We start from the raw sequence: 19392 nt of genomic DNA, 5'->3' as shown, positions 1-19392 counted from the left end.
TGGCGGACATTTAAAAAAAATTACTGTCTTCTAAGTCGTGGAGTTAAAACTCCCTAATAACGGGTCTGTCACACCTACAGTGTATGCCGACGTACGTAGGATATCGCAAGCCGTTTTCACAATCCGTTCATGACATCAAGAATTTCCTTTCGGGAACAACACAAATGATCCTTCATGAGAATTTCAATACTTGATATTTTATGTTAAAATGCAATTATATCAAGAATGAAATGCTTGATGTTAAGAATCGATTAAAGGGGAACACTGCTTGGCACATGTAGAGTGCGTCTGCATAGGCCTAGTCTGACCAAAACGTCTCGGTTATGACGTCCCCTTTATAGGAAAAGCTTTCATGTTCGTATTTTCTGTGGCAGTCTATGCTGATGTTATGAGCTATTGACGTTTGTTGGGGGGGGGGGGGTATCCCATGACACTTGATTACTCCCACTGAACTAGAAGTAAAAGACAAGAAAGGAAAGCAAATTGATTCTACTTGAAGTTGAATCCTTAGCCTTTTTATAAAATTAACTTCAAAATATAATCTTGAGTGCTTGGGAATTTTGTTCATCATGTGATGTCAAGGAAACAATGCTTCAAGAATAAATACTCATATGACTCAAACTGAGGGTATATATGAAGAAAATGTTTGTCATTGTTTTATAGGTGTCTTCTAGCGATGTAGGTTTTTGCCTAATTTTCGAGCCTAATGTATTTCTTTTATCATATTTTGCAGATATAAGCTGAGACGCACTTACCCCACGTGAAGACCAGCCATGGACGGGGGAGACTATCCCGTTAGTATGGATTTCGATGGCGAGTACGGGATGGAGGTAAATGCCAACAAAGTGAAAGACGTGGAGGAGATTGAGCCTGCCATCGCCAACGGTGGCGGCGAGGAACACTACAGCAACGGCATGGACATGGACCTCGAAGCAGAGTTCGACGCACAGCTCAACGAGCTCAACAGATCTTCAAATGTTGGGTTGAGCGAAGCGATCTGGTCAGCACCACCTGAAGAAGAAGAAGAAGGAGACAGAGAAGGAGAAGGGGATAGTCCTATTCAGAATGATCCCGATATTGAGTTGCATGAGGAGGATGAAGGCGAGCCGGAAGCTCAGGAGGCTATTCCTCTCGTTGATGATACACCTGTGGTGGAAGAACCTCCAGAAGATATCAACACTGGTGAAGGTTTCCTGGACAATGACGTTGATATTGCGACAGAAGGTTCGCTCGACCTTGAAGTTGAACAAGGTGGTGACATCGCCACAGAAGGATCACTGGATCTCGACATTGAGGTACCTGATCACCAACAGCTCACGGATCGTTACATCCCACTGGGAGCTGAAATGGATCTTGGTGGAAGCGAAGGAGAACAGTTTCCGGTGGAGAATCCAGAAACGGAGCCCTTGCAGCAGGAGCAGGAACCGTTACCGCAGGAGCCAGAGCAATCACTGCAGGAACCACAGCCGTTGCTTCAGGAACCAGAGCCATTAAGGCAGCAGGAGCCTGCTGTGCAAGATGAACCTGATGGACGGTTGGGAGCTGTAGGGGAGGAGGAGCAGCAACTATTGCTCAGCGATGACGGGGCTTTAGATACTGAAGTGGAGGCTGGTGCTATGACTGAGGGTTCCTTGGATCTAGATGTACATGTAGGTGCCCATGTTGAGGACGAGGACGAAGATGCAGGTATGGTTAATGACACTTTCTTTGTCTCTTCTCTCTTCCTTTAAAGCTTCCTGTGGATTTGTAATCTTAGAACACTATTGCTTCTCCATCGTGGCTCACCACATGGCTCAGCAAGTATTTTCTGACAATACATGTAAGTTTAACATCTACAGTGGTGCTCAAAAGTTAGTGAAACCAACCAGAAAATGAACATACAATAAAGTGTTCAGGTTCTGCCACGTTTTCGATATTTGATGGTGATAAAATATTACGTTAGATAAAATGTGTTTCTTTGGGCTCGCCAAACATTGTAGTTATCTACATTCAACACTTAGCATGAAGGAGTGTATTTTGTGAAGGGGTTCACTACCTTTTGAGCAAAACTGGATGTTCAATATTCACCCTTTGAAAGTAAAATGTAGACCAGTGAGCAAAGGAAAAAGTTTTACAACACTTTTACAGTCTTTGTTGATTTTACAAAAAAGCACATCACACAATTGTCACATGGGCTGTGTAGCGTGGTCATGTATACAATTCTTAATGGTAATTTGTTTTTATTATTGTTGTTGTAATATTCTAATTGTTTATGGAATACTCCCCAGGGAGTGAGGATGTGCACACATTGTGTGCGGGAATTCCTGATTGAATCCGATGACCGGGGTAACATTACATTTAAAGCCCATCTGTAAAGCCGTTAGACACGTCGTTCCGATGTGTTAAGCGCTATATAAAAGCGGATTATTATTATTATTATAATCACATAGTTTCAAAGATGATGAAGGGTTGTTAAATCAGTATTATCCCTCACCACTTTGAATAATTTTACATTCAGCCGGCACACGTGTATTTAGATTCCCTTATATGTTTCACAAACACATGTTCGTAACTTAATATCAATGCTACCAGGGAGCTGGTAGTACCCAACCTGGTAATACCCAGTTGTCTGACCTCTCACACACTTTGAAAATGTATGGTGCATTTATGATTGACATCAAACAATAGCCTAGGTATCCCTGTCCTTGTACAGGTAACGTACATTTACAAATCTTAGAAGCGCACGTGATAGAATTAACACTTGTTTCTGCAAGGTTCATGAACTTATCCCCGCAACGGTTTTGTGAAACGTGCCCCGGAGTCCGAGTCCATCGCCCTATGGTGTCTTGTTGGTTTGCCTGTAAGCAGCGTGGGGTAATTTCCCCCAGCGGTCCCTGTAAGCAGGTACAGGATATAATGCCATCCTGCTACCCTGGCCATTGAAAGGTCGCAGTCTGGAGTAACCTGTAAATGCTTCAAGAGTTCAATGATTTTAATGGTAGTATTAATTACCTTATACTGTTGGAATTTCGGTTGGTAGTTTGATTGGAAAGTTAAGTGAATGAAATGAGATTATCTTACCTTACCAATGGCGTACAGTATAACACAATATTTATTATTATTATCATATTTTTTTTTACAGATTTCAATTTTGATTCTGATACGTAACTGTACAAGGTTTTTGCTATGGATTAACCATTTCATTATTAGGTCCCTTCGGAACATAGCCTTATTAGGACTTGGGGATTCGGTTTACCTGTTATTAATTATAAGAAAACCCAAAACAAATGCTACCGACTCAAAAGACCTGTTACGACCCGTCATTATTGACACCTGTCAATAATCTTATGATTGTCTACTTCATATTTTTGCCAGAATTTTCTTAACCCTCTCGCTTCTAAACGTTCTTGTATCTCTTGTAGTTTTGTTCATTTTGTTCTACCCTTTCAAACCCTCGTTATCTGACATCTTATCTCACCATTTCTATTAATAAATAAATAAATAAATAAATAATAAATAAATAAAAGATTTAAAAAAAATCATGACTAAAGGGAGAAAAGGAAAGGATATTGATGAAATATGATTCTATTTTTGGTATATCATATCGTATTCTTTCAAAAAGGTCAATATTTTTGTTCTGATAAGGGTAAACATTTTGCTTGCTTGCTTCGCTCGCTCGCTCGCTCGCTCGTAGCTTTCTGGTACTTTTGCCACATACATCATGTCTGGCCCCCTCATTTTCTTGTCGCATTACATTTCTGATCACTGATTTTTATCACCCAGTTTCTGATTTTCATGACATCGTAACATGATTTTCTGCTACACTCTCCATTCTTTGTTGGATTTTTCTAAACATCAAAATAACATTTTCCCGTTTTTGCTTGCCTACGATGCCGCCTACATGTATTCATATTCGCTGACGTTTCCTACTGTACGTGTATGTGTTTTCGTATTACGATGCGTGTTCGGGCGATGTATTTGGTATAGGCCTACTATTATGGGCAAATTCAATAAGTTGGTGTTGAGTCAGGGAGATGTTTGCATATCTAATAACTTTATTAATGAATGCTATTAGGGAAGCGCAAGGCGTAACCAACAGACGTTTAACGCTTACTCATCTTCCAGTAGCTTCAGCTAAAACAGCCTTTGTGGAACCCCGGCATATTTCAAGATGAAAGCTTAATTGGATCATCGTGTAAGGTGAAGATTGATACACGCTGTATCAAGTTTAAACCGATGTGCTCTAGCATAAAGTGTGAATTCGGGGGGGGGGGGGGGGTGGCGGTGAGGGGTCCTTGCCCCGATACTTTTTATTTTGGGGTGGGGGTAATTATATTTTTATGATTTTGTGTATTTTGCTTGGCATAAAATTTTTGTACACCACCTTCCGGTCAATTCTGGATTTCCCATGTTGGCTTATACCAGGAAGCCTTGGAGGAGGGAAGCTAAAATTTGGTTCTATCAATTTATTTTTTTGGTAAATTATTAATTTCCATTTTTTCCATAAAATTTATTTGTTCATTATTATTTTTTTAACATTTATTCTACAACTTTTTTTCTGGGAGGGGGGGGGGGGGCTTTGTAATTCGGTAAACTTCCACACAGTTATTTTCTGTCTGTTCAAAGCTTTTTTTCTATAGAAAAAAACTGGAGATTTACCGCGATAAGACAGGGACTCCTCTTCATGCTGTGCGCCCCAAGATCTGTATCAATGCGGTGCGTCCCTTTCGGTAAAGTTTCCTTTAGAATTCTGACAAAGAGATGCCAAAGACTATAAATTTCATCAGAAATAATTCGAGGAAGTTTTCGTCCTCTAGCTGTTGAAACTAATGGAAAGGGACAGGGTGAATCTCAGTTGTATGTGAAAAACGATCTCGTACAGACAGGGATTACGAAATATGTGTTCGGAATCTTGTTTAATTTCCGGGGATGCTACAATATGAATAATCATATCCTAGACTATATTTATATTTAGACTATATTTGCAAATGGGCAATTCTATAAAATATGTACGTCTGATCCCCTATTTTGTGGGACTTTAATGAAATTTTCTGTCTCTGATTTCTTGATCTTTTGGCAGTCTGTAATGCTCTCAAATGACCATGAGGTAGTCAGTTTATGAAAGGAAGTAAAAATTGAGAAAAATGGGGGTCGGACGTACAAAAGGTTGACTATTTTATGGAATTGCCCTATAATGCACAAATTCATATGTGGTTTGGTTCCATTTTTTATTTATTTACCGTATAAAAATAAAAAATTGTACAGTGTACAAAAAATGAAATACAGATGAGAATACTGCAGGTGAAAAGAAAAAGCTATCACTATTCAGATCCATCGATATAATTTATCCGTTCTTCCTAGAGGTCCAAGATAACGAAACTCGATCAATTAAACCATACCATACTCCTATGTGGAAAAATAATGTTGATATTATTTACGTTGATAATAGTTCATTCACTTAATTCTCTCGTCCAGCTGGATATACAATGCGTTACCTTTTCACAAACTCCACTGTTCAATCGATTTCTGGTTCATTAGCTTTTCTATAATTAACCTCGCTGTAGAGATTTAGTACCAGGATATGAGCCAACATCTTTATTTATTTATTCATTAGAACATATTTATTCAGGTACAAAAGATCAGCATAAAACTGTTTTTCATCAATGACCTGATGAAAACATAAAGAACAACATATATCATCATATCATACATGAAAATAAAGTCAAAATCTAAGTCAAAGATAACAATGCTTAGTAATATAAATAAACATATATTTTTACTTAAATGATAATATGAATCAAATTGAAATATTTTAAGTTATCAAAAGAGAACAGTTACTAATTATATAATTTATTCACTGATAAAAACACTGAAATCTTAGGGGGAAAACGTGTATAAAGGTCAGTCGCGAGCGAACAAAACTTTTTGCCATTGCTGGAATATAAAACAAATCACATCTCGCCCAGTTTGCTTTGCTTCTCCCTTTTCCTGGCCGTGGAACTTTTTTTTTTTTTGGGGGGGGGGCATTGGTACCCCGGTGATGCGCACATTTGATATTATTTGACAGTGACTTTGGAGGAGATATTAACTATTGTTCACTCAACCTTTTCCTTGTAACGCAACATTGCCTGCAAACCAAAAGGGATTACACGAAGGCTGATTATTGAGGAAAGATAAAGACAAATTGAAGATCCACTCAAACTGTCAAGAAATGCTTGACCTCGTCTCCGACATACCGTTACAACGTCTCGCAAGAAGTAAATGCTGGTGGCATGCATAGCCATGGAGGTATCTCCGCGACTTCGCATTGGAAACGAATACAGATTTTGAAGACGTGTTCAACTCCGTTGTGGGAGTCCCGTTGTATTTTCCCACGGTTCCCTACCGGTTTCCAAATACAAATAGCATTATTATGCCCCTTTCAATGAGTGCTCCAGCTCCCTTTCGTTCAAATAAAGCGAATTTGAGGGGGGAATCCTTGCCCAAATTCGTTCAATTTACCACGGCGAGTCCATTGGGAAAACAGAAATGGAGGCACTTATAACAGTGCCAGTCACCTTCGTTTTGCAAAATCTCAAAGTTGAAAAGAGTAAATTAGGAAAGGTTTCTATGGTTTCCTATCGCGCTAATCCTTTTAAAGGTCTAGTTATCCTCAAAAACCTATTTTATTCAACAAAAATCAAGTAAAATCAAGTACAACGCTGAAAATCTCATGAAAAACTTATATTGAAAGAATGCATTTAATTTAGATATAGTGGAATAAAAGCAAAATATTGAGGGAATCGACGACATAAACGAGGCCTGCTTATTCTTAATTCCTTGCGCATATTGTTGCTTGGAACAATTATGACATTTCAGTTATAAATGATTTGTTCTCCAATACCCCCACATGCTGAAATATTTCAGTCGTAAGTTAGAGAGCTTGAACTTCAACTTATAAAATCTATGAAATTAAAATATTTTTGCTTTTATTTGTAATACAATGAATGATAATAATGAGTGTGACATCAACAGCTCATCCCTTCTCACTCGTGTTCGTTCTCCACAATGCAGTTGCATAGAGGCGATATACTTAACATAATCATGATAATACATATCATAATATATAAAATGATTAGTTACATTGTTTGGCTGTTTGTTTATTCGAATCAGGGCCCTATTTCATAAAAGTTATACCATTATGGTAACTTTGCCATCCAGTGGTATACTACCATGGTAACGATGATCAACAGCCAATGAGAATCAAGGATTCCATGCAATTAGTTACCACTGCATGCTTGACAAAGTTACCGTTATAGTAACTTTTTATGCAACAGGACCCGGAGTGATGTATTCAGGATGTTATTCAAAATCCAATATAGTCAGGGCCCAGTAACATCGAGGTTATCGATATTGATGGTGGGCCTGATTTTTACGATTTAGCATACACAACAATCAATGCAATCAGTAAAATAGCAATCAACCTAACAATCAATATTGCTAACATTGATGTTCCAGGGCCCAGGGCTTCACCTGGATTGACCTTATGGCATCCTTAAAGAAGCAAAAATGAAATGGGAAAGGAAATTGATCATGGAGTTTTCTGTAAAGGAAGCACAGGAAATCTCGCGCCAATCTCCGAGCTTCTAGTCAGTTCCTTTCTACTCAAAAGATTATCACAGAATATCGGCGAGATTTTAATGTGATTACGGAAAATATAAAATAAAGCTTTAATCAATATTCAAATTATATAAGATACACGTATAGGCCTACATATTAAATGTATGAATGCTTCGTAGCATGACCAAATCCTCCATACAACAGGTTGATTCGAATAAACAATAAAAGCTAAATCAAACGTAAGTTAACACTATAAATTCTATCAAGGGGTTAATTTTACTTTGATAGTTAAAGCCTACAATGTATTTTCAGTTTTGGTATTAAACAAGATGCAAAAGTTTTGTTAAATCTCTAAAAAGTCCTAATCATGTTCATGTATTTGATCACATCGGGTCTTCTTCCTTATATTTATAGTTTGCGGTAGAAACTATTGCGGTGAAATGGTAGTTGTGGGCCAGTTAAGGTTGTAATATTGCCTTTATGAATTATGAAAATAATATGTAAGTTATAATACTGCATTACTAAACAAAATCTCATTGAAGGACTCACACAACGGAAGCTTGATGTAATAAACCGATAATATATAGATGTGAATAACCGTGCTATAAACAAACTAATTACTGTTATTCTGTCATTCCCTGAATGCAGTGACCAGCTGAACGCCTGTTAAAATCATAATAATTCAAAGCGATTATTCATACTTGAACATGAAAATAACACAACTAACTAAACTAAGTGGAGCTTTCCGAGACGATAATTTGAGAAGAACGACTTAATTCGAACTTCTTATGGGTGTGGTCGCATGCAGGTTACTGATATTATGCGCCGGAGATCGTTGGCAGTGTGTATTGCTCCGAAGATTAATTGCCGAGCATTTTGTTTCAAGAAATTCAACACGGCGGTGGTCGGCAGAGTGACTCGATATACAACAGTCGTTTGAAAATTAAAGCGACGTTGGGTAATCGAATGTGTTTTATTTAATTGTTTTAATGAATGATTACATTTTGAAGTTTATTATGATTACGATCACGCGGATTCGGAAATTCCGCCACCTACATGTAGTGTAATAAATATTGGGTAAACTTTTTACCACCACGAGGGTAAATATGTGTTCAACCAATTTGGGGCAGTAATTTACCCAATGCGGGAAGCATATTGTCCAGTAAGATTGAAAAATAAGCGTCAATTACTGTATAATGGGCAAAGTTTTCATCTTACTGGATAAATAAAAATGCCCCCCAAAATGCCCGATGTTGGTTGGACATATTACCCTCATGGAGCACTTTTACCCAATATTTCTTAGAGTGTAGAAGTTAATTATTCAACCAAGGGTTGTTATAGGAAACCTAACCCAAATGGGAAATCGTATTAAAGAATTGGAGAAAAATTGGGAAAATTTTGAACCACAAAAGGGAAGTTTTTAATTTTGAGTTTCAAGGAGTTGTAATCTCCTCACGTACATAGCAGTGATGGTTTCAAATTAGCCGCATTGAAAATGAAACTGTTGTGTGTGGGAATGACAAGTCGTCCATTTGTATATTATCTGAAATTGCTATTATTCTGAGTTTAACACAGAATTTTATTTTTATTTCATTTTCCCTACAATTAATCGTTCAGATTAATTACTTTTATTATAGCCTTAGTCATGGAATAAGTCTGTCATGATTTAAAAATATGGTGTTTGTACTGCGGATCGACTCGACTCCAAAATGTTGAGAGTATAGGGAGTGTACCTTGTACATGTTGTATGGCGTTAATGTGGAGGACGATAATATCAGAGAACAAACTTTTGCTATTATGGAATAACGCCTTTTTAAAACAAATCTGTCATATTTGCACTCTTTGATGACAAATGATTTTGTATGATTTATATTTAAAAAAAGATATTTTCTGAAAATGGGAGAATGTTTATTTGAATGAATGGAGGAAATTAAGAAGATCCACGTAATATTCCCATTACAAAATGAGGGAACCTGTATTAACGCATCCCACTTTCACGTTTTTCATGACATTATTAACATCTTTTTCGTGTACATTCTTGCATGCTTGCATCATGATATATCCATTGGTTTCCCAGTTACAGTCATAAACTCAGTGTCAGACTGTCCATAAACCCTTGGTCAATTGATAATATTGGATGCATGGCATAGATGCATCTGGATATACATGTACACGAAACCAGACGAAGTTCATATTGTAGGGAAAGGGGAAAGTCATTTCGTGACAGGCATAGTTTGGAATGTTGAGTAGAGTAATTAAAAAGTAATCAGTAGTCAATCATCAGTAATGATGGCCCATTAACGTGACATTGTGGGCTTCTGTTATGAGTTCATGCACTATTGATAGAGCCAAAGTGTCGATGGTCTTCCCTGGGCGACATTACCGAGTTTTCGCTCTGCGTTGCGACAGCGACGCAGCAAAATGTATTGAGAATGCAAGTAAAATCACGATGAAGTCTTTGTCGAGGGGTGGTGAATGCGGAACAGCAGTTCCGTCCGACGTTTCAGAGCTGACGACAAATCGGAATATGTCCTTTGTCCAGAGTCACTGACGAAACTGCTGTTTCGATTCACTGACCCTCGACAAAGACCTCATTTTCATGAACATTTGATAATAGATTCTCTGCCTTTCAGAAAGTGTCTGCGTTGCTGTTGCGAAAAATCCCTATATTGTATCTTCTCCGAGAGGGTTTTCACACTAAAAGTTTACTCTTAAACGAATATGTCTACGGTGGAGACTCGACGACAAACTCAAAGTCTAGTCTCCAGCTTCAGACTCTTGCATTGTGCGAAAAACCACACTCTAGAAACACTTGAGTAAAATTTTACCCAATATTGGGTAGAAAGGGAACATGTATGTTTGCTGGGTATATTTTTTACCCCCATATTGGGCTATTTCAACCAACATTGCGTAAAATTTACAAAATATTGGGTAAACCTTTTTTTTTAGTGCAAGGGTATGTACAGAAGTGTTCGAGTGTGTTAAACCATTGACCTAGTTAAACGGACATGAACGGAGGGGAACATCCCCTTCATAAACTCTCGGAAGCTTCGGCTCAGATTAGTCCCTTGAATGAATTAGAATAGAATATAAAGTCAAAACAATCTAGTATTTATTCCCGGCCCGTATGCATGTTTTTCCTTTGTATATTTCCCCTTTTTTCGTCTATGACTTTTGCTCTTCAATTTGATAATAAAACCTCCCGGTTTTGGAAATTATTTCCCACGACCACGACACCTTGCGCTTCTCAACTCGGGTCATTCATTTAAGATTTTTGTTCACTGGTCATGACCATGGATGTACAATGAATGCCCTGGCCTTGTTTTTGCGATGGCCTCTACATTGTTTTAGAATCATACCTCTTGTTTTACTTTTGATTGATATTCAAACACGAATTTAAAGAGTTCAGGCCTGTATATGAGAGGATGTCACTGACCGCTAGATAGTAACCTCATGATAAATGCATATTGCTGGTAGGTACTATGAGAGGGGATTTTAAAGGCAAAGTGGCACACCCATGAGTGGCATATGGCGCCATCTCGAGTCCCGAATTACTCGCAACGTACCAGCGCTTTACCCTGAATGCACGATTCGGGTCTTTTTCCATGATCGTAATTTCTCCTACTTTTGAATTTTGCTATTAGAAATATCAAATTATTCCCAACAATCCAGCAATATTCGGAGCGGGAAAAGGGAATAGCGCACGATAATGCTCCAAACATATTATGCAAACACATTTACTTTTTAAAGAAAACAACTCAAATTCTATACAGCTTGCCAGACATGGCAACAGTGATTGTTTCATTATACATGTATGTACAGATACAGGTCTTGTAAATAGGTGCATTGTTACCGGGCTAAGAAACAGTCGGCAGTCTATACTAATGAACGAAAGTGCGTTAGTGATGCGCCATTAGGGAGATATTCGCTCCGCGAAGTTCAGGGATTAAATAACGCCGTATTCAAAATGACAAGAATGTGATACTGGATATTTATTCAGAGAAGTTTTGTGCATTCACGGTCTATTTTTGGTGATTTTCCATCCATCCGCATTTGATATTTCATTGAAATTAATATAACGAAAGATAAGGAGCCTTGCTGTTCGAATTCCGATAAATAAATACATTTCTTTGGGTCTTTGGGAGGTCGGTAATTGTAATACTAGATATATGATAATCATTAGATATTGAGGCGTGCTGCTCGTATATAGGAAAGAACAATGATTTAAAAGAAATAGATTTAGTGAGAAAACACACCTCCCAAGAAAATTCAGTAGGGTCGTTTACTCCCAATGAATCATGATATTGGAAATCGACCGTGCTACCCTGTAAATTGAAACCTCCGTTAAACAAAAAATGGAGATTTAATGCGAATTTAAAGGGTAAGTTCGATAAAGTGCCGATTCGTCCATTGCCAACTCGTCCACTCACTACACGGTCTACCTTCATTGAGTCTAATGCCATTCCGTCCGTCAACATCTCGTCTAACAACCATTTGGTCCAATCATCGCTTCGTCTAATCACCAGTTCGTCTATGACCATTTCGTCTCATAAAAAAGTTGGTCTAATATTCGTTGTATTTTCATTTATTTTGCCTTAACACTTAGTCTAATTAGACCAAATGGTATATGGACTAAATGGCTATTGTAAATGGTTATTACACAAAATGGTGAGTGGACGAAATGGCAATTAGACCATGTGGATATTGGACGAACTGATGGTAGACCAAATGATAGTAGACGAGTTGGCAATTGGACAAATTGGCCTTGGACCAAATGAAAATAAATCGGTAAGTTCACCCCCACTAGAATTTTACTATTAAAGTACTATAAAAAAAAAGAAGATATTATTGGTGTAGGTTTCAGAAAAAAATTCATCAAAGATTTAGGAAGTTATTAGAATTTTAAGTTTATGATTATAATTATGCGAGCAGCTGCCCCTTACGTTATACGAAATGCATAAATGTCATTTTTTTTCATGACGACTATTTTTTTTCTTTCAGGACCATGTGTAGAATTATTATTCTGTTGATATAGGTCTATGAAAGGTACAATCAAAACAATTTTTTTTTTTAGAAAATGACATTTCATTGATTTTGTTTACAAGATATTTCTTTAATCTTTGATGGATTTTCCTCAAACCTTCACCAATATCAATACTTTTAATTATTTTCTCTGCTTATTTACGATATTTTTTGTCAGGGTGAACTTTTCCCTGATCAAGTGATCATTAATCTTCAAAATAGCATTATGAAATGTTGAAAGGCTGAGGTGATTTTTTTTTCTCTCTCTCTGATAATAACTAACGTGACTAATTTGGGATGGACTTGGTATAGTTTATGTTTACTTTTTTTTCCTCCCAAGTCTGTTTCTTAAGTCTTAACCTCCGTGATATCTGCCCCAATGCGGTCTTTTTTGTATATATTTTTCGCCATCAAATACAAAAATATTAATTTCTAGATCCTCCTGTTTGTCTTAACTTCTAAAAAAAAGTATCTGAAATAACTCCTAAAAGTCATAAAGTAAACAATGTGTTATGATAATGGTAACTTTGTAATTAATGCAACTTACAATGAAAACCTTGATTGTGATTGGCTGCTGAGCCATGTTTCCATGGTAGTTAACATCATGCCAAAGTTTCATCAGATTCTTTTGGAAACATCGCTCTTGGAGGAAGCGCGAATGTCGTGACATTCAAGTCTATTGAACCCGCCTAGACGAAATTTCACCAAAAGGCAGGGCTGTATCCGATTCTCATTATATTCATAACCGTGGTTTAAAAAAAAGGAATTAAAGGCAGTAGTCGTCATGATGAGTAGGTCAGTAAATTTACAATTAGGAGCAATTCACGTGGAGTTGTAAAAAAACCCGCACATGCACATCGAGTCGGTATTGTATCTCTGCGAACTCTTCGAACTCCTTATACCTCGTTCTTACAGTCTTGCGAACTTCATAAAGCCATGGTTGACCTTTCGTAACCAATCGCAAAAAAACATCAACAATAAACCGTTTAAAAATTATACGGTCAATATGATTGCCACAACTATCTGCTATGATCTGATACAATGTAACACTATCTCTACGGTTACCCCCACGAGAAAGACTATACGGTTTCAATCGTGGCGCGGATCGTTACATTGGGAACGAGGTATTAAACCCGGCACAACACTACGCGGTCTGATTTTCAAAGAAATTCTTATAGCTTTTTGTGTGAACATTCCAACCCATAAAGGCCTAAACGATTTAAGTTCTGAATACTGTTGCGAAATACGAATATCAAAATAATTAAAATCGAAATTCCAATCGAGCCTCCACGAGGAATAAATCGATTTTAATTCTAAATCGTAATGACGTCATCATCGGCTGTGACTTGAAGCCGATTTTAACTTTGCTCTGACCAAAAGGCTTTCAGTAAAACAGAATTCTGATTTTAGTATTCCTAGCATAGTGCCGAACTTTAAATTATCTTACTTCTTTTATCTATCAGATTTTATGCAAAGTGCCATCGTGTGGGATCGTGCGGTGTGCACCGGGCTTTATACGTAACTTCATCATCATTATCCACGTTATCAGTGTGCCTTCACAATTTGAATATTTTTACATTCAAACTCCCCTAACTTCGTATTTGAATGTGTTTTTTGCCCCCATGTATTGATTTCCATTGAAATTATATCATGTAGACTTCATACAAAGTATATCAAGTTCACCTTTTGACTGTGAAGTGACCTTTGAATGGAAAAAAAAATAGATCATAAAAATAAATGCAGTTCTGAGGGCTCTGTCCTCACTGTCTCCAACCATCTTCCCGACAGACTCTCGCTTCCATCTTGTTGTCTTTATAGGCCTATGCACATCGTGCGACAAAAAAAAATAATGTTCGTTCCAAATCACAGTAATTGTCATTGTTCCTGATGAATAATTTGAGAGATCGAGAAGATCTAAAAATATCAATTCCAAGGTACGAACGTCAGACTCATAATATTGACATTTCGTCATGTTGGGGGTGTTTTGATTTGTTGTTGTGATGCCAAGAAGGGGTTGTGGCACAGTGGATCAGTCTCCCGACTTTGAAGCACCAAGTCCGGGGTTCGAATCCCACCATGACACTCGTGTCCTTTGGCAAGGCGTTTACATGTACTTGGTTTAACTTTTAGACCTACTTATAGTACACGAATGTGGTATTTTAGCAATCACTTCGCATACGCTTTCTATAACGCAGAAAATCTATTGTCAAAAGCCCTTATGACAACTTAGCCTTTGTCGAAAACCGGTGAATGAAAACAGCAATGTCGCCCTGGACTCTGGACAAACGACATGTTTGCACTGTCTTGTCCGATTTAAATCTTAAGACGAAATGCTGTCCCGCGGTCCACCAACTTTCGACAATGACCTCTAATCTATATCCATTGTGATTTGACGGACATTTTCCATAGATTTCTCAACGTTGCAGAAAGCGTCTGCGAAGTGGATGCTACAATACGCTATTATAGACCAAAACGTATTACAAAAATGGGGATAGACCAATATTGGCAAGTTTCTATTCCCAACTTCACTTCCTCATCGAAACCTCGATGTTGAACGCCACCACATCGAGCTAGTCAATCTGGTCATCTTCTCGCAAATTAAAGTAGGCAAACTTTCACTAATCACTTCAACTGGAAGAGGCTGGAACGTGGGCTGGAATGATTGGAACGCGGAACGGACATCCCGAAATAAATTAGATTAAATGCACAAGTTATAGGCATCATCTTTGCTGTCCGCTCTCCCAAGCAAGAGTTCACGTTCGCCCCAAGGGTAATAAAACAAGGATTCAATTATCTTTGAAGGTTTATTCATCCTATGTGAAAAGGCTAAATAGTTTGGGAATATCATAGCAGGGAGGTGCTTCTCTGACTGTAGTATATCCCATATCACTGATAGAGTGAAAACATTTCATCGCTTTCATCGCAGTTCAAGTCATGGTATCCGGGAGAGGTCGTAGAGGGCGTAACATGATTCATGGCCAATGATCCGTCTTCCAAAGACTCATCTCGATGTAATTTGCTACCGAATTTCATGTTAGTATAGACTAACACCACGTATTTTTAGTATCTATAATCTTAGGTATGGTGATGGATGTTGCTATGCAACAGGGGTCTTTTTTATCGTGATCAGCATCATCTGTGATGTTCGATGGAAAGCTCTTGCCGTGGAGGTCTTCTCTTAGCACAGCATGTCGTTTTGTTATTTATTTTTCGTAGGCCTCTTGTTAATGTTGAAGATGGTAACAAAAAGTTATGGAAGAATTTATTGCATACGTAACGATTTCGTGAGTTTTAATGTTGGGGATGGGTGTTTGGTGATGGGCTTTCGCTCATATGCTACTATTCGAGGGTGGGACACACGTCCCCCTGCCCCCCCCCCCCCCAAGATCGCCGCACATTATCAATTGGCCTGACCAGGGAATGCAAATTTGGCACAGTGCCTTAATTATTTCAACTTTTAAGTCCTAACCCAGCAACCAAGACGCCTTCGCTTGGAAACCAGTTATCATGGTTATGTGTTGGCAAGTATTTTGCAGCGTTCGCTCGAGGGGACTCGAGTAGTATAATTTGTGGTCGAAGACTGTTGCAGGAGTCACCTGGAACAACTTTATTCCAAATTGCAAATAATTGTAACCAATGGCTGCGCATTCCATTTGAAAGTTGAAACTATAAACTCCCGCAATAATTTTGGTGTAAAACTCGGGACTAAACCTCATGACGATAAGTTTAGTTTGGTGCAGCATTTGCACAGTAAAACCACGGGGGTAGAACCTCCCAAATCTTCAATTTTAAAACTCGGCAACTACCTTCCGTCGGAAACCAACTCTCCCGTGCTTTATGGCAGTGATGATGATGATGAAAATGTCAGTCTGCCACCGACCTTAGCCAAGTTGGGTGATTTCCTCTCCCAGTTGGCAGAAGTTCTGGAAAGCAGACGGCTTGTCCAATAACCTAAACTTCCCCTCCATGACAATGATTCGAGAAAAAAAACATGATGTTGTTATCATCCGAAGGCTGTGTATTTTGTTGTTTTTAAAAGCATAACGAGTGAAGGATAGCAGGTTATGTCGCCAATAAACTGGCATGATAGAAACATCATGAATCTTGAGCTCATTCGTGAGGCTGGATGTTGAACTGGATTGACTTAAGCGGAGTTTCCTCATCGATACTGATTTTACGTATTTAACTCTTTAAGTCGTTTAACCGTTCAACCTTTTCAGTCATGACGCCTGTGAAGACAAGGGAGTAAAAAGGAATGAAACTAGATTGGACTTCCATGCCATTTGGTTGTTAGATCTGCTGTTACCAATCGAGCTATGTTTTGAATTTGAAGGGGGAAAGTTTCATGATTAAACGGGATTATAATATGGAAGATAACGTTCAGTATTATTGCAGGAGAGAAATGGGTGAGTAACATCCAAATGTGTTTTTTTTTATTAAAAAAAATAGATAAAAGAGGTTGAATTTTCCCCCTAAATTAATCTTGTCAGTCGTTCCTTCTGTGATGGGGAGGGGTGGATTTTATATTCTCAGAAGAGAATTTATGAAGAAAAAATCGTAATCCGGCTCTAAAGCCTCCCGTTGTGATTATTAAATTCAAGTTCAAGTCTCCCGCAGTGCGGGCCGCATCTTTTTCGCGGGGTTTTAATACTCGCGATGAGTTGGGGGCAGTCGACTGTCGTCCACAAGATTAGAAGACTCCATTTCTGTTATTGCGGGGCCGAATGAATTCATTTGATTTGGTCCGCGGAGGAAACCCAGTTAAACTTACCCAAACAATGGCAGGTGTTGGGTTCATCCCAGAAAATGAAATGGATTTGTTTCAAAATTCATCGCGGAAAATTGGCGGACCAGCGACAGCAGCGCGTGATTAAAGTGAGAAGCACCAGACGTATATTACAGACGCCATTTTGAATGTTACACGCGCCATTGAGTAATGCTTTCACAATGTGGGAATTGATAAAATGACGTAGAAATATTTTTCTTAATCGTTTAGAATGATTATTTTCTCATTGATAGCATTAGAGGGAACATAATTTATGAGGCATACCTTTTGAATCTTAATGTTCTCATTCTTTGAATAAAAAGGGCCCTTTGACGATAGTCTGGCTTAGTGACTGCATAAAAAGCTACAAATACATATTATATCCAGAAATTTTTAAAACTTTCCTTTCAGCCAACTGCCAAGTATCTTTTTTTAAATAAAATAAGAACAGTGGAACAGAGAGTGTGGTCACAGTATGTTCACATACATTTAAGTGGGCCATGTGAATTTTGATTTTACACTGGTACTCAAACTTATCAATAATAGTCCCATACTGACTGCAGACATCTCTACCAAGGAAATGGGAGGTAGAATTATCTGCCTGTACTGTGAGTGTTTACAGTGTGTTCAAAGTGTGGGTTGTGTGAAGGTAGGAAGTACACTGTAAAAATGTTTGAATTTAACCATGTGATAGCGATTTCACCCTCTTTCACACTGTAAACAGTTTGGGACACAAAAAAACTTATTTTTCTGGCAGGGATTCACACACCAACATAGGGCCTATGTAGCGGCTACAAGACAGTTCCACACTGTGGATTGCTCTAGAATGTCAGTGTTCAACAGTATGGGCTATATGAAGGTATAATTCACCTTGACTGTTAAAATACTCAAATTCAACAATGTGAAACTCAATAATGCGAATGCAGTTCCACACTGTGGATACTTGTACAAAGTAGTGTTCACAGTGTGTTTACCTTGTTGGCTATATGAAGGTGTAAGTCAAGATTATGACTGTGAAAGAACTCAAACTTAACAACGTGAAGACATGTCACTATGTGGATACCTCTACTGCATGAATGTTCGCAGTGTGGGTTATGTGAAGGTGCATTTCACCAGGACTGATAAAATACTCAAACTTAACAATGTGACTGTTCTACACTGTGTATACCTCTTCAGTGTACTGAGTATTCACTGTGTGTTCGCAGTGTGGGTTATTTGAAGGTGTAACATGTATTAATTCACCATGTGTTACGGCAACTGTGGATACCTCTGCAGTGTGAGCAGGGAAGTGGGTGTGTGAATGTTCACAGTGTGGTCACACTATGTGAAGGTGTGATTCACCATGACTTACAGCAACTGTGGACACCTCTGCAGTGTGAGCAGGGAAGTGGGAGTGTGAGTGTTCACAGTGTGGTCACACTACGTGAAGGTGTGATTCACCATGACTTACAGCAACTGTGGACACCTCTGCAGTGTGAGCAGGGAAGTGTGAGTGTTCACAGTGTGGTCACACTGTGTGAAGGTGTGATTCACCATGACTTACAGCAACTGTGGACACCTCTGCAGTGTGAGCAGGGAAGTAGGAGTGTTCACAGTGTGGTCAGACTATGTGAAGGTGTGATTCACCATGACTTACAGCAACTGTGGACACCTCTGCAGTGTGAGCAGGGAAGTGGGGTGTGAGTGTTTGCAGTGTTGTCACAGTAATAATATGTGAAGGTGTGATTCACCATGACTTACAGCAACTGTGGACACCCCTGCAGTGTGAGCAGTGAAGTGGGAGTGTTCATAGTGTGGTCACACTACGTGAAGGTGTGATTCACCATGACTCAAAACAACTGTCGACACCTCTTCATTGTGAGCAGGGAATTGGGAGTGTGAGCGTTCACAGTATGGTCACTGTATGTGAAGGTGTGATTCACACTGATTTCACCCTGTTTTACACTGACAACACTGTAGATATGCACACAAACATTTAATTATAGGGATTATAGGACAAGCGGTAAACTGCCGATTCGTCTATTGCC

At 38.5% G+C, this 19392-nt stretch overlaps 1 protein-coding gene across 1 annotated transcript in view; it reads left to right on the top strand.

The window, feature by feature from the left end:
- Positions 1 to 773: 773 nt before the first annotated feature.
- The window catches only part of LOC129261360 (sodium- and chloride-dependent glycine transporter 1-like), a 44159-nt gene continuing 25540 nt past the window's right edge, over positions 774 to 19392 (top strand). The window contains exon 1 of the mRNA XM_064099523.1: positions 774 to 1686. Coding sequence (XP_063955593.1) covers positions 774 to 1686 — 913 coding nt within the window. The remainder of the gene's footprint in view (positions 1687 to 19392) is intronic.

The sequence above is a fragment of the Lytechinus pictus genome, chromosome 5, assembly GCF_037042905.1.
Source record: "Lytechinus pictus isolate F3 Inbred chromosome 5, Lp3.0, whole genome shotgun sequence".
Taxonomy (NCBI): Eukaryota; Metazoa; Echinodermata; class Echinoidea; order Temnopleuroida; family Toxopneustidae; genus Lytechinus; species Lytechinus pictus.
This window is presented reverse-complemented; position numbering and strand designations above follow the sequence as displayed.